Genomic DNA, 15,530 nt, shown 5'->3' with positions numbered 1-15,530 from the left:
CTGCTCACCTGGCTCAGGGATGGGTGCAGGATGAGTTAGAGTGGGGTCAGGAGTGACAGAGCCAGTTTGACAGAGGAAGTGCAAATGGAGTTTAGGCAAAAGAGAGTGAAGGTGTGGGAGTGGATAATTCCCCAAGGTTATAAAGACAAAGCTTAAAAGTAGGGATTTGATGAAATCAAAGTAAACATTTACTAGTTAAGAAAACAGCTTTAGTTCTACATCATTCTAAATCCTGTAAAACTAACAATGATTTTTTTTGAAAATTTTTTATAAGGTTGTACTTTTCAGCACCTTTGTTTCAAAACTACTAATCGGCACTTTATGTCTGTCTAGGAGGGTCTACCATTCCACGTGAACTCTGTGGATAGAAACATTTTTCCCCCCCAAATCCATCAAGTTCACCAATTCTTAAGGTCCACTAGAAGCTTCAGCTAACCAGCTTTTGATAGAATAGGTACAGTGTTTTAAAAATCTGAAATTCCAGCTATTGGAGCCATGGAGACAACAGTCCCAACAAAAGATAGGTCAATTTCTTTCCCATTTTCTGAGAACCTCCCTAATATTTGTGTAGTGTTGTGCAAGTTTGTAGGGATTTTTGGCAGAGAGAGACTCTGTATCTTGCCTGAAGACTCATACTAAAGAGAATTAATGTAGGTATGGAGAAGTTTGTGATCACTTGAAAATGGGAGAAGCAACAAAACTCTGTAAGTTGAGAAAAAAAGTTAGGAAAATTGATTTGCGGTCCTTATACTAGTACCTTTAAGCTTGGGACATTTTTATGGGAAAATGTGAGTATTCTAGCTAGAGAAGGTCCAGAAATAATATTACATCTTCTATTTTAAAATTAGCAGGCAAAACTATACAATTCACATCTGGAAAATCAACCAGTTGACAGTGCATTTGTCCCCAAGCCAGCAGGCATGAGGGAGGGAAGCGGTGTGCCTCCGTGGGACGCTTCCCTGCTGGAGAATGAGTTTTTCCGAGGTAAGTCTATGCATGAAGTTGCCTTTGGAACTCCCAGTACTAAAGCAAATAATATTATAATTACAGTTTGTATGAAAATGCTCAAAACATACCAAACCCTGGACTTTATTTTTGAAGTCCTCTTGTTTACTTTATCTAAAGAGGATGCTGTTCTATGCTATTATCACAAATATTAAAGAATCTTACGTTTATTTATTTATTTTATTAAATTTTAGTGGGGGTTATTGGGGTGTCGCGTCCAGCGCAACAAAAGTTGTGGGAAGCAAGAAGGGCAACGCAGGGTTCAGATATACAGTAGCCAAGAATAGAGTGCAAGCGGGGCCAAGGGACTCCAGCCTCAAAGGACTGAGCCCCGAATCAGGCCAACACATAGCTTTTATTGATTAACAAATGAGGAAGTAAAGCTTGTTAATCTCAAGATCTGTGAATTTCACACATTATACTAGGGAACTGATTCAAGCCAGTCACCCTTGCCTGCAGACAGTGGAACCATAAGTCTCAGGATATATGTACCTCCCCAAGTGACAAAACCTTTATGCATATGAATAGATGGAGAGCTGATGTTATCACATCATTGAATCTCTTCCTAAGCAGGATGTGGGAAGGAATGTAGCCACAGAGGCAGAAGCTCTCCTTAGCCAGTGGAAGGTGGGGGTCTGTGCCCACCTCTATCAACCCTGTGAGTTCTCCAGGTGGCCCCTATGTGACTGTGTCTGGCTTAGGTTGTTCCTTCCTTGAGGAATCTTACCTGTCATTGATTAACCAGTCATCCTTTGGGGCCAAACAGGGAGACATAATGTGTAAGCACAAAGGTGAAGCAAAGTCCATGAAAGGATCCATCTCACAGACTCTCTTTTCTTTAGGAGTAGGTACGATGGGGACAGACGGGTAGGCTGCTGCATGGCAACATTGGGGAACAGTGTGTTTCTCCAGGGCCCATCAGCTCCAACTCATTGTCCTTCAATCTAGTTGTGGAAGGTGCAGCTCAGCTCCAAGTCCAGTCGCCATCCACTGTGGAAATTGAACCAGCAACCTTGTTGTTGAGAGTTCACACTCTAACCAACTGAGCCAGCCGGCTGCCCCTCCAGGAGCTTAGCGGCAGCTCATTGTCTTCAATCTAGTTGTGGAGGGCGCAGCTCACTGGCCCATGTGGGAATCAAACTAGCAACCCTGTTGTTAAGAACTCACTCTCTAACCAGCTGAGCCATCCGGCTGCCCCAAGAATCTTATATTTAAATATGATCTAAGCAAACATTCTAATATCAAGGCTGATAAATCTATGGTAATCATGTTGAATATTTAACATCAGGTGAAAAGGAAATACAACTTTAGAAATACGTCTATAAAGTATACTGTTATTAATAAACTTTTATTGCTACTGATTAGGACCTACCTAAATGCACTGTGATGAAATATAATTGTTATTAAACAATTAGCCTTGGGTCATAGATAACAATAAAGACTGAAACAGATTCCAAAAGTACTACATGCTATTTTTATATAAGCATAGCTCCCCTTTACAGAGGTTATTCTGTATCAAAATAAGCCTGGCCATTTGACAAGTGAACTCTGAAGTCATTCACCAGCTTTACCTTGAGGAGCTAAATTCAATTTGCAAATACAATGACATCACCTTGGCCCCATCGTTGGGATGAGTAGGGTGGTGAGAGACACCCAGCTGGATAGTCAACCTAGGGACTACTTTTAGTAAGATGGTTCCTGGCAGAGAACTTGCTTCGGAAAAAAGACCCAAAGGAAAATCTCTGTTTTAAGACAAATGTTTTGCTAGCAGAAGAGAGCTACTGTTTATGAAATGGAAAAAAAAAAAATAAAAAATGACTTGGCTTCTGAAAATAAAGAGAAGCAGAACAAACTTTTTTTTTTTAACCTCAAGAGTAGAGAATAAAACAGCATTGTTAATTTGGGATTCCAAGTGACTTTGAATAATTTAAAATCTTACTGTGGAGATGTTAAGAGTGGTTACCTCTGGGGAGGATTCCAGGTGATTTTACTTCTTTTGTTATGCTTTCCTGTATGTTTTACTACAATGACATTGCTTTTGTTGTCAGCAAAAAAACTATTTCTGAACAACTTGAAAGAGAGAACAGAAATCAAAGAGATTTTATTATAAATCTACCTATTTTAAAGGTAGATTTTTACTCATTACATAGTTTTTGTTTTTTAATTTTTAATTAAAAAATTTTTTTGTCCCACCTTATAGTTTGGCATTGCTTATTTTATTAGTGGATATGTGAAGTAAATTATTTCAGAGACTGGAGGTAAATATTTCTTCATTGAAGCATTGATAGGATGATTCCCTAAAGAATTCCTTAGTTAAAGATCCTTAATGCTCAAGGTTAGTTCTTCTGCTGGCTGTACAGACTTAATACCGTGTTTCTCTGAAAATAAGACCCAGCCGGACAATCAGCTCTAATGCGTCTTTTGGAGCAAAAATTAATATAAGACCAAGTATTATATTATATTATATTATATTATATTATATTATATTATATTATATTATATTATAGACCCAGTCTTACAGTAAAATAAGATCGGGTCTTATATTAATTAAGGAGGTCACTGGGCCCTAATTTGGATACCACTCTCCAGCCTTGCCACAGAGAGTACATTGTTTCACAATGGCAATTTCACATCCTTGTAACATTGTGCACTCATAGTGAAATCATCCTTTCAACTCATTAAAAGAAAAAATGAAAAGTGAATTTTTATGGCGCAGGGTGGCATTGTACAGTGGTTGCTTGCAAGGACTCGGGAGACAGACTGCCTGGATCCACTTACTACGTACCTGTGTGATCTCAACAACTTATTTAATTGCTTTGTGTCTCAGTTTCCTCATTTATAAAATGAGACTAGTAATAGTACCAATCTCATCAGGTTATGTGAGGGTTTAATGAATTAATAAATTAAGTGCTTAGAACTGTGCCTGATACAGAGAAAGTGCTATGCTAAGCAGTCTACTTTTTTCAGAGAAAACAACCTACTATTAGCATATCATTTAACAATATTGTATAGAACTTTAAATTTTATGTATTGCTCAAATCCATCCAAATAAGTGTGCTTATAAATTAGGTGCTAAACTTTTGGTGGTAATGCTGTTTTCTTAGCAGTATAACTGAGAAGTCACATATTATTTATAGACTCTAATTTCTGTTACAATCCTCTGAGATAAACACAGTTGGAAATGTTTTAGCTACATATGATACAAAAGATATACCAAAAGAAACCATGACTAAAATTTGTTCTTATAAAAAAAGAAAATGTAGCTTTATGTCCTTAAGGCATTATGGAAGGTTAACTTTGAAAAAGTATAATTTGGAAAAGTATGAAAAAGCAACTTCTATTACAGGTTTGTAAAAGTCAGACTAACATAATCAAAACTAATATCACCACACTTATGATAATATTACAAAAATAAAATTATAAATGATTATGTTTCTTGAAGAGGGACCTCAATAACTCAAATTATTATTAGAGTATAAAATGTTATGCAAAAAAGTTCACTCATATTCTCCTTTCAGTTTTAGATGACTTGGATAGCAAACTGGCTCAGGAACAATATCCAAGTTCAGTGAATACCACAACACCTCTCAACTACGGATCAAGAACACAGTTCAGTCATTTTTACTCCAGTGGGAACAGACATGGTAATATCACAGGAAGGAACAAAAATCACTATAACGAAACTTCTAATATGTCTATCTATGATATCCTAAGACCAAGAACTCCTAGAGAAGGTTTTAAAACCTTTTCTCCTAGAACACGGACAATTTATGATATGTACAGGACGAGGGAGCCCAGAGTCTTAAAAGAAGATTATATGCAAAAGAATACTTTTGGTAGTACTTCTCTGTGTTTTGATAGCAGGCAACGATTAGCCTCACCAGCCACAGGGCATTTCACAGCAAGAAGCTTACATTTTCCAACCACAACTCAGAACAAGAGTGGATTTATACCACCAAACCACCAGCAGAGCCCAAAGAGAAGTCCTTTATCATCCATCATATGGAATAGATCAGATTTTTCTAGAGATAGGCAGAACCAGGAAGAGTTGCTGACGGCACCATCACCAATGGAAGTTGACCCTGCTGACCAATATACATATCCCAGGTGTTTTCAGGACAAGAGGAGATATAAATTTTACTGTTCGCAGAGTGTTTACCAAAATGTTGGTTTAAATTCCCCCACAAATAATGCAATGAGTCCTGACCCATTTGAAAACTCAGAGAATATGCCATTCTACCATCAAGACAACCCATTTGCTAGATCTTTCTTTAGCAATACCTTTGGACGAAGCAGGGAACAGAGATTTGGACAAAGTCCTTTTTGGGGCCAGCAGGAAGAACATTCTACCTGGTCTGGCTTTCATCAAAGCAGGAAAGCATTCACTTCTTCTGACAGAGACTTTGAAATGACTTCACCTGAAGCAAGTAGTGCATCAGCTGGTCATGGCCATAGTGTTTCTTCTCAACACGGGGGATCATTTTCTCATAGTTACAGAACCAATGTTTCCAGAGACCAAGAAGAGCCACATCCCTGGCAATTTGATTCTCAGACATCCACACTGGAGAGCATGGAAGTGTCACAAGGTAATGAGAACCAGATGACTCATTTCAACACACAAAATGTTTGCTCCGTGACTGGTTCAAGCCCCATCAAATCTGGTGGGTTAGAATGTCAACAGGACAGCTCTATAGAAGTACATGTCAACAAAGATCCTTACTCATTTGGAATTGCTCAGACTCTAGTATCCTCATTCAGAACTTCCTTCCCCCAGATTCCTGATGACAAAGGGACTTCTCAGAGTCCCAACTTTCAGAATTCTACAGTCACTTTGAAGAAAATTAAGCCTGCTTCTCTTCCAATGAGAAACTACACAGAAGTCACTGTGACCAATAGCAATTCATTTGATTCTCCACCTCTTTTGGAAAGCCAACCCAATATTTTGGTCACAGGAGTGAATAACGAGAAAGATTTGAATGAATCTGTTTTAGAAAAAGACAAACAACTAAACAAGATGGACCACACAAACACAGCAAGTGAAATGCCCCAACCTGTTTCACAGACAGTAACCTCTGACCCTTTGGCTGATTTTCAAAATCCTCTTTCCCAAGACTCAGCCAAGAGCAACAGATTTGTTTTTAATACGTCTACTACAGTAAGTTCAAAAAAGTCACCTAGCGTCACTTCCAGGAAAGATATCTCCAAAATTCACATATCACAGAGAGATAAAGCCAATGAACTAAAAACAGATAAGAGTTATATTGAAAACAGAAAACTTGGCTCAGCAACATCCCTTTCTTTCATTCGGGAAAGCAGGATACCATCATCTTTTTCCAGCCCCAAACAAGGTTGTCCCCAGGAATTAAGAGTAAGTAATGAAGATATTTCAAGCATTATTACAAATAAGCACTGGAGCTCCGAACCTACTGATAATCAAAATGTACAGGCTCCAGCAAAGCTTGCAGTTTTAGAGACCGAGAAAGAACAATGTTCCAAAACTCATTTAACCAACGGTAGCAAGTCAGCTGCCAGTCACAACATCCCATGTGATTCCTTATGTCTGTCATCAGGTACACTACCAGATTCCTCACCATCAAATAATTCTTTCCTTAATGCACTGGTGGTTCCTTCAACTACAGTGTTCTCCAAAAAAACTCCTTCAGGCAAAGATCCATCTCAGGGAGAAAGAGAAGAAAAAGACAATGATAACAAGAATAAAAATAATCATTTAGTCCCAAACCCCTCAGAAAATCAAAAGAGTGATCACAGCTGTGTGCCTATACATAATGAAGTGGTTGATGTTGTCAAATGCCCTCCTTTCAGGGTTGGAAAGGTAAAAGGAAAAGTAAGACGACGTATATCCTATATTGAAAAGTTAAGCAAAACAGAAAGTAAATCAACACCCACAAGTGACAGCAGTAGCTTCAATGACGTGAATCAAAGTGATTCCAAGGCTCCTGAGCATCACACAATTTATTGTACCTTACCAAGAAAAACAGCCAGTTTTCTCATTGATAGCAGGGAGTCAGAAAGTAAGATGGTTTCTTCATTTAGGAATGAGCCACTTCCACTCCAAACTGAAAATAATGTGGAAAGTCCAGTAGGGAAGGACACAGCAAGCAAATGTAGTCACAGTTCTTCTGTGTCAGAAAGCAGTTGTTCCAAAGTAGTTTCAGACTCAGTCTCAGTACCACATGAAGCCACAGAGCGAATGACAAATATGGCAGATATTGGATCTGCTTCCATTAGAGAAGGACCACTTCCATTCCTCATCAAGAGGGCTGTGTCATGTCCTTCAGGGGTACCAGGTTTCTCAGTTGTAAGAGATGAAAGAAAAAAATGCTTGGTCTCAGACACAGATGCTTCTGCTGTAATACTAAGGCCTTGGGAGAAAACCATTAATCCTTTGGAAAGTAACTCATCTGTTAGGGATTGTTCTTTAACCAGAAGACCCCACCAAAAGGAATACCCTCAAGAATGCACTGAAAAAGATGGTAAAATGGCTGCCTCCAAGACAGGTATATTTTCCCTTTCAAATGAAAACCCTTTACCTTTTTCTTCAGATATGTCAGGGGAGAAAAGTGGGAAAACATTACATAACTTTAAGACTACTAGTATGTTTTCTGTTTCTCGTGATGAAGATAATGTAAAATGTCTTGAGGTAGTTTCAATATATTACACTCTGCCAAGGAAACATAGCAAAAAATTCCGTGACCTCCTTCAAAAGTATACACAAAATATCGATTCACTTACAAAATCAACTGAAGTGGGAACTGAAACATTTCCTAATGTGTTAGAAAAAGACAAATTAAATTATTCTACACAAGAGCAGTCAGGAACACCTTCATCTGAAGATCTAAAGATACAGGTCAGCTCTTCTCAGGAAAACAGCCATTGTCTTTCGCACAACACTGAAAATGTGACTGTTTTACAATTACCAAGTATTGGACCCTCAGAATCTACATTCCAGGAAATGGCTTCTATTGAAGCAGATGTTTCTCATCGTAAAGGAGAATCTAAAACTAGAGAGATTTCCCCAGATAACTTAGCTAAAAAACCTCTAGGTGATTCACAAAACAGGAAAGAGAGAGGGAAAAAATTGAAAAGTGGAACACTGCATACTTCATCAATGCTTCAAGGAAAAAAAGTTACAGAAGAGAAATCTGAAAATTACGAGAAATCCATTAAATCAAGTAACAGTGGTCCTTCAAATCTTCCAGCCCACTCAGAAGAGAATGTTGAAAATCCCCAAACCAGAAGAAGTTCTGGGGAGTGTGCAGGTAGTGATATAGCCATGACAACTACTGGAAGTAGAAAGTGTCTTCAGAAAGATATTACTGGTATAGCTAAAGATGACAGCTCCAATGGATCGCAGCCTAGAAAAGTCAGAGGGGAAATTGCAGCAGATTTCCAAAAAAAGACTGAGAAAGCACTTTCTGACTCAGAAAGCCAAGTCTTTGCTCTTACTCCAGCTTTGCATAAACTACAGCTTGATAAGGAGACTTATTCAGGTGAACAAGATTTAGACAGTTTGCAGTTTGAACCCAGAGAACTACCACAAAGAAGTCAGGAGTTAAATTTGACAGAGAACAGCAAGGCTAAAGATGAAAGGCAGAGGTTGGCATGGGATCAACTTTCACTTCCTGCAAGAAGTAATGAAAATGAAACCAACTTGGATAACCTAGAAAGAGGGAAAAACAGATCTTCAGTTAAACACAGACTAGCAGCCAGGTCCAAAGCAAGCAGAAAATTTCCAGCTAAAGACTTAAGCCCCAGAAAGCATGTAGGTGCTATTTTCCCCCAAAGCGGGAACAGCTCTGACATCGGTGGTTTATCTCTTGGCACACCAGAGTGCAACCCGCGGTCCTCTGAGCCTGCTGCAATGTCCACAGAATCCACGGGTGAAAGTGGGTTGAGTAATGATGGACTAGATGCGGAGATATCTGACAACCCTCTCCAGGTAACCGTAACACCCAACAGAGAAGCTTCTACACACTTAAGCAATCAGAAGTCTAACAGCATTTCACAACCACATCAGAATGAGTTTAAAAATATCTCAGAATCAAGACCAAACTATGAGAATTCTAAAGATGTGACAGTAGCTCAGATTTTGGAAAGAGAGTCAGGAACCCTGGTCCAACCCACACTCACCAGCCGCAGGGAAGCAGACTTCTTTGACCATCAGAGGGGACTGAACCGTCATTTTCCATTGGAACCTGCAGAGAAATCTATAGTAAGCATGCCGCTGGCCAGTTGTCAGCAACAACAAAGGAGTACTGCATCTCTGCAGTGGGAACCTGAGGCACACCCCTATCGTTCAAAGAGTTTAAAAAACATCAGTGTACACGGTGATGCATTTCGCAAAAGTCATCCTCCAAAAGCCAGGGAGCGCCATTTTTCTGAAAGCACTTCTATAGATAATGCCCTGAGCCGACTGACCGTTGGGAATGAATTCTCAAACAACAGTGGGGACAGTCAAAGATTCAAATTTTTTTCTGAACTTTCCTCTTACAATGAAAATGAAAGTTGGGCTTTGTACAGTGGCAGGACAAAAACGAGTCCCAAGTCTGCAACATCTATATCCAGACCTATCGATTATGGGATTTTTGGGAAAGAACAACAGTTGGCTTTCTTGGAGAATGTAAAGAGGTCACTCACACAAGGAAGATTATGGAAACCCAGTTTTCTTAAGAACCCTGGCTTCCTGAAAGATGATGTCATTAACTCTCCTAAACCAACAGAGTTATCAAGCTCACGTTGTCCCAGCACTCAGATGCCAGGAGATGGCTTATCTCCAAGTGTACCACTTAATATCTATGAAGAGGATCCAATAGACTCAGATTGTGACACAGACACAACCACAGATGATGAATACTACCTGGATGAAAATGACAAAGAGTCAGAACTATGAGGACTTTTCAGTAAAATGCACAACCTTTTCACCAAAAGCTTATAATGGAAATAAAGTGTAAATGTGTATGTCCATGGGGAGGACAGATATAAAACTATCTATCTGGGAAGGCCCTGCTCTGAAACAAACCAATTTTTTTGTTGTTCCCTCCACTGCCTATATACACACTTCCTGAATTCTAGAGCAACTTCTTCCTGTTTTGAGGGATTCTCTGCTGTTTTCTTCCTTTGTATATATGTCATATAATATATCCTTGGCCTTCCTCCCCCACCCCCAACTTAGTCTCTAATTTGCTGTCCAATTTTGGCTTTCTGCTGTACTTTCCCCCTAACTTTTTTTACACTTTTCATTGTGATTTACAACCCTAATATCCCAAGCACATACGAAACTTACCAGTTACCCAGCACAACTGCAAAACACTATATTGCCTCCTCTGGTCCATAGCCCATACTCAGGCCATTAAATAAAATGTAGGGATAATGACAGTGGAGTAAATATTATCATCCTGTTTGACTCACCAACATTTAGGAGATTTAGGGTTTGGGTTTTTGTTTTGTTTTGTTTTTTCCTTTCAAACAAAGATAAGGGAATTTTCATGAGGACATCCTATTATATCTATAGTGGAGCCAGGGAGGCAGATGTTTGAAGTGCTTGTTGAGATTATAGATGAGAAACTGAATCCCTAGTAAGCCAAACAACACTTAGTACTCCTAGGAATTCCTTTGAAATAGTTTGTAGGAATTGGCTGAATTGCTAACAACTGAATTTTAATCAAGTCAAGGACTGAGCCAGGCAACCTGAGTGTAAAGAAGGTGGCTTGGCTGTGGAGTTGCTGCTTAGGGATGAAATATAACTGGGGAGGGGAGATAAGTAGACACGACTCCATGAGACTCGTCTTACTTCAGGCCTCTCAGCAACTGTTTTTTCCCATTTCTCCAGAACTATCCATTTTTCTATTTTCTTCACTTCCCATGTGGGGCATTTTAGTCACAAGTATGGGTGGTAGGCTTGGCCATGTCCCTAAAGTGCTGCTAAATCAGATCTGACTCCCTGAGATTCACAGGCTTCTTTGCCAGATCATTTACCAAACCCTTGGGCAATTAGAAGGCAGAGCTTTTAAGGGCTTATCACTACGATTCTTTCAATAATTTTTTTAGACTAAATAACTTCTCATACCCCCTGAGAACTTGATTTCCCTAACTCTTTAGTTGCTGTGCAGCACTTCTGCAGATTTCTCTCCTCCTAATCAGAATAAAGACCAACAAATGGCAGTGAAGAGAATTTGCTGCAGAAAGTATGCCAGCCCTGACCGTAGTCCTGTGAGGGTCAATATGAGTGGACTTCTTGTTTGGTTTATATTGGCTCCTGATCTAATTTTATTTTCCGTTTTTCTCACCTCGTCTGTTTCATCCATATAAATTAAGGATAATGATAGGTGTTGGTAAGTATATAAAGATCTGGAACTGATCAAGTTCAAGAAAGAACTATACTATCATTATCTTCTTAATCATTGCCTAGAAGCAAAATGCCAGGGCAAGTTCACATTGTTCCCATGCAACTCAAAACTAATGAAGATGTGGCAACTAACATGAAAGCTACTCCTTCAATCTGTAAATTGTTTTCAACTTCAGGCTCTGACCAGTCTTGAGCTTAAAGAGACAGATAATAGAATTTCAAATCAACTCTTCAGAATTTTTCAACTTAAATTTGTCTAGTAAAGAATAAATAACATTTTGTTCTTTCTTTTATGTATATTTGTAAATGCTACCTTTCCCTATTTTCTATTTATCTGATTAAGTAAAATTTTCATAAACCATGACCTATGTTTTTATGTAAAGATATTCAGTTAATATTTTAATATGAAGAGTCTTGACTTTTTTTTAATGATCAGCTTACAAGTTCTATTTCAGCAGATACTCAGTCTACATGTATGCTACAAAAGGGGAAATGAAGTTTGCTTATATTTCACTGAGTTTAGGCTGTATTGGTATTGTAACTCGATGTCTTTAATGAAACTGAGTTAAAGTGACAATGAACAATCACTTTGGGGCCCTGGTTCTTTGCACTAGAATCTACGGTATCTGAACTCAAAGGTGATTTAATGGTCAATACTCACTTGCACTATTTGTAATGTTTGCTTGTTCGTTTGGCTCAAGAATCAAGAACACAGAAAATTCATGAAAATAGCACCTTCTATAGTTTTATACTTTTATAAAACACTTCGTTAAAGAAGTATAGCAAATTTCTATGTATTTTAACATACAGACTGCTGCTTTTTAATATTCATTTTTGATGTAGCTATAGTAATTTATGTCATTTTTATAGTTACAACTTGTTTTCTAAAAGATGTAATCATTATTAAAAATGAATATTCACATAAATGGAGTAAACCACGAGGGAATCAATAAAAATAAGTACCTGATAAATTATTAACTTGGTTAGATAATGGACTTCTATAACCATAAATTTTACATGTAAAGTCCATTTAAAAGAGGGCTTAATTAGATTAATTGTTAGACTTTCTTCTAAATAATTTTTGGTCTTACATTGTAAATACATTGATATTAATAAAACTTCACTGCTACTAACAAGGTTTTGACTGATGGTAAGTCAATAAAAGCTACTTTGTGTAGGAGCTATGTGCTACTATTGGAGGTGGTGAAAGAAAGTCCATGTAGGTTGCGGTGAAGATGGGAATGAAATTGGAAAAGCCACACCTCCATAAAAATAATATACTCCTTTGAATGCCGGACGGTTAAAGAGGCCTTATTGCTCAGAGTTTATTGTTAATAATAGTAATAATGCTTCAGAATATCTGACTTAAATGTACAGTGTAAATATGTAAATATTTTACCTTCTAAGCAAGTTTGTAATGTATTACTACTTCGGAGCTCTGTGACTGGCACTTCTGTGTTCTGAAACAAATAAGCCTTAAGCACTTTTGTTAAAATGTTGTCAAATAATCCTTTTATGTACTTGTTCTCAAACCTGTTCTCTAGATATTAAATGTGTTATAAGACAAAGTGCAAATTTAAAATAATGCCTGTGCTGAAATAAATGTTTTAAATAGATGTGCTGCTTGACTTAGTGTTTATTCCCATCCTCAAATGATGATTTGTAAGTGTGAACATTTCAGGAAAAATAACAAAAGTAGGGGTGGGATACAAATCTTTCTGGTAGCTATTGAATGAGATCAGCTATATGAGTATATTGAAAAAAAGCGACTTCTCTCTTCTTCTATTTGTACCTAAAAGCAACCAACCTATAAAATGAGATCATTGTACCTGGTTGCCTTATAGAGGAGGAATGAATAAAGTCTGGCATTTCTCTGAAAGTTCCCACATTTCCAGAGGAAGAGGGAACTACGCGGAGTTAGGTCATCTGCTGCCCAGGAGCACTGATGAAAGATAAGCAGGTCTTTCCAAGTATAATATCAGACATGCAATGTTAATTCCTGCTTAATAAATTAATAGAATTTATCTTTGCTACAAAAGCAACCCAAAGTCATTTTCCTACCAAGGACAGGAGAGTGTCATCATCTTGAATACTTGTAGATAATATAATCCTCTCTACGCGGTTCAAATAGAAAAGGATTTATTAAAGAGTATATATAGTACTTTGCTCACAAACACATTGGTAGGGCTGAGGAAATAGACATTAAGCTGAAATTTCAGGACCATTTTCTAAAATCCTGACAGAATTGGATTATTATGGGAGCTGCTATCTCTGTTCTGAACAGGAAGATGCAGAATTAGGAAGTTGAGTGAGCCAATACACTGTATCGCCATATTCATTTCCCCCAGAAATCAACAGATATAAAAGCACTAGTATTATAAACTTACACATAAGAATTTTATTGGGGCCGGCCTGGTGGCTCAGGCAGTTGGAGCTCCGTGCTCTTAACTCCGAAGGCTGCCGGTTCGATCCCCACATGGGCCAGTGGGCGCTCAACCACAAGGTTGTCAGTTCGACTCCTTGACTCCCGCAAGGGATGGTGGGCTGCACCCCCTGCAACTAACAACGGCAACTGGACCTGGAGCTGAACTGCGCCCTCCACAACTAAGATTGAAAGGACAACAACTGGTCTTGGAAAAAAGTCCCGGAAGTACACACTGTTCCCCAATAAAGTCCTGTTCCCCTTCCCCAATTAAAAAAAAAAAAATTTATTGCTACACTGTTCATGGTGGCAAAAAGTGGAAACATGATAAAAAAAATGATTGACTATATTATGGAATATACACATATGTAATATTATGAAACCATTAGAAAGAATAAAATAAAGCTATATAAGTGGATTCTGAAGAATTTGCATGAATATTGTTGAATGAGAAAAGCAAAATCTCATCTTTGTAAAGCATTAACCAAAACACCTTCATATGCATGTATACATATGGAGGGATAGATACTAGCTATTAATGTCTGCTGCTTTGTGGCCAAGGGGTAACGGGTAAATGGAGGAACAGCAGGTGTTGGAAGGTATGTTCAAGAACGGCAGAAAAGGGGCAGCCGGTTAGCTCAGTTGGTTAGAGCACCAGTGCTCTTAACAACAAGGTTGCCGATTAGACCCCTGCATGGGCCACTGTGAGCTGTGCCCTCCACATCTAGATTGAAACAACTACTTGACTTGGAGGTGATGGGTCCTGGAAAAACACACTTAAAATAGATTTTTTAAAAGTTAAAAAAAAAAAAAGAAGAAGAACTGCAGAAAAGAGAGAGGGCGTGTAGCCAAGACCCCCTCCAAAAAATAAAGAAACAGTAAATACACACACATACGTATATATAGAAATACAAGCGTGTGTATAATTGTGATTATATTATGTGCTTAGAATTATATATTAGTGGGTATACAGATGAAAAAATGAAAAGTGATTTTTAAAAAAGATTTACTATGCAGAATATTTAATGAGTTATTTTTTTTAAAAATTAAAATTTGTACTTGATTTTGTGAAACATTGTGTTTTTTCAGTTTTATTGAGATGTAAGTGACACATAATACTGTACAAGTTTAAGGTGTACAGCAAATGACTTGACTTACATATACTGTGAACTGGTTACCACAATAAATTTAACATCCATCATCCCCTATAGATAAAAACAAAAAATGTTTTTTTCCTTGTGACAAAAACTTTTAGGAAACAATTGTGTTTTAATAAAATAAATGCTAGCATGAATTTTCCCCCTAAGCATTCTTCTCCAACCATTCTTTCCAGATTTTGCTATCATTATAGTCTAAACTCAGAAGTACTTCTAGAAATGTTTTGAAGCTATGTAGTGGATACTGATACAATTGTCTATCCAGCAGACACTTTTCTTTTCTCTGGGAACTCCGTTCTCTGACTGACCCATCACTACCACCACCACCACATATTCACTGTGGAAGAATCAATGTTCTCACATGACCCTAAGAATCTGAGCACAATTGATCGGTTCAGTGATGAGTGACTGAGGAAATACCCCTATACCATGAGATGCTGAATGCAAGTTAATATTTAAACCAATTGTCTCACAACCTAAAATCCACCCTAGTAACTGTAATAAATGGAAGGGGAGGCACAAAGTTTATATCCCCAGCACCTTGCAGAATGTATGACAAATTGGGTGCTGAATAAATATT

General features: G+C 38.0%; 1 protein-coding gene across 6 annotated transcripts in view; it reads left to right on the top strand.

The window, feature by feature from the left end:
- Positions 1–12,987, top strand: part of EXPH5 (exophilin 5) — a 72,643-nt gene extending 59,656 nt beyond the window's left edge. For 4 of the 6 annotated variants that reach the window (XM_019718717.3, XM_019718718.3, XM_088791471.1 and 1 more), the window contains 2 exons: positions 849–984; positions 4,524–12,987. In XM_019718717.3, the coding sequence (XP_019574276.3) occupies positions 849–984; positions 4,524–9,916 (5,529 nt within the window). In that variant the 3' untranslated portion in view covers positions 9,917–12,987. The remainder of the gene's footprint in view (positions 1–848; positions 985–4,523) is intronic. The other 2 variants (XM_074335528.2, XM_088791473.1) reach the window with 1 other exon arrangement.
- The last annotated feature ends 2,543 nt before the right edge of the window (positions 12,988–15,530 follow it).

Source organism: Rhinolophus sinicus, chromosome 14 (assembly GCF_057876585.1).
Source record: "Rhinolophus sinicus isolate RSI-liver-muscle chromosome 14, RSI-T2T, whole genome shotgun sequence".
NCBI lineage: Eukaryota > Metazoa > Chordata > Mammalia > Chiroptera > Rhinolophidae > Rhinolophus > Rhinolophus sinicus.
This window is presented reverse-complemented; position numbering and strand designations above follow the sequence as displayed.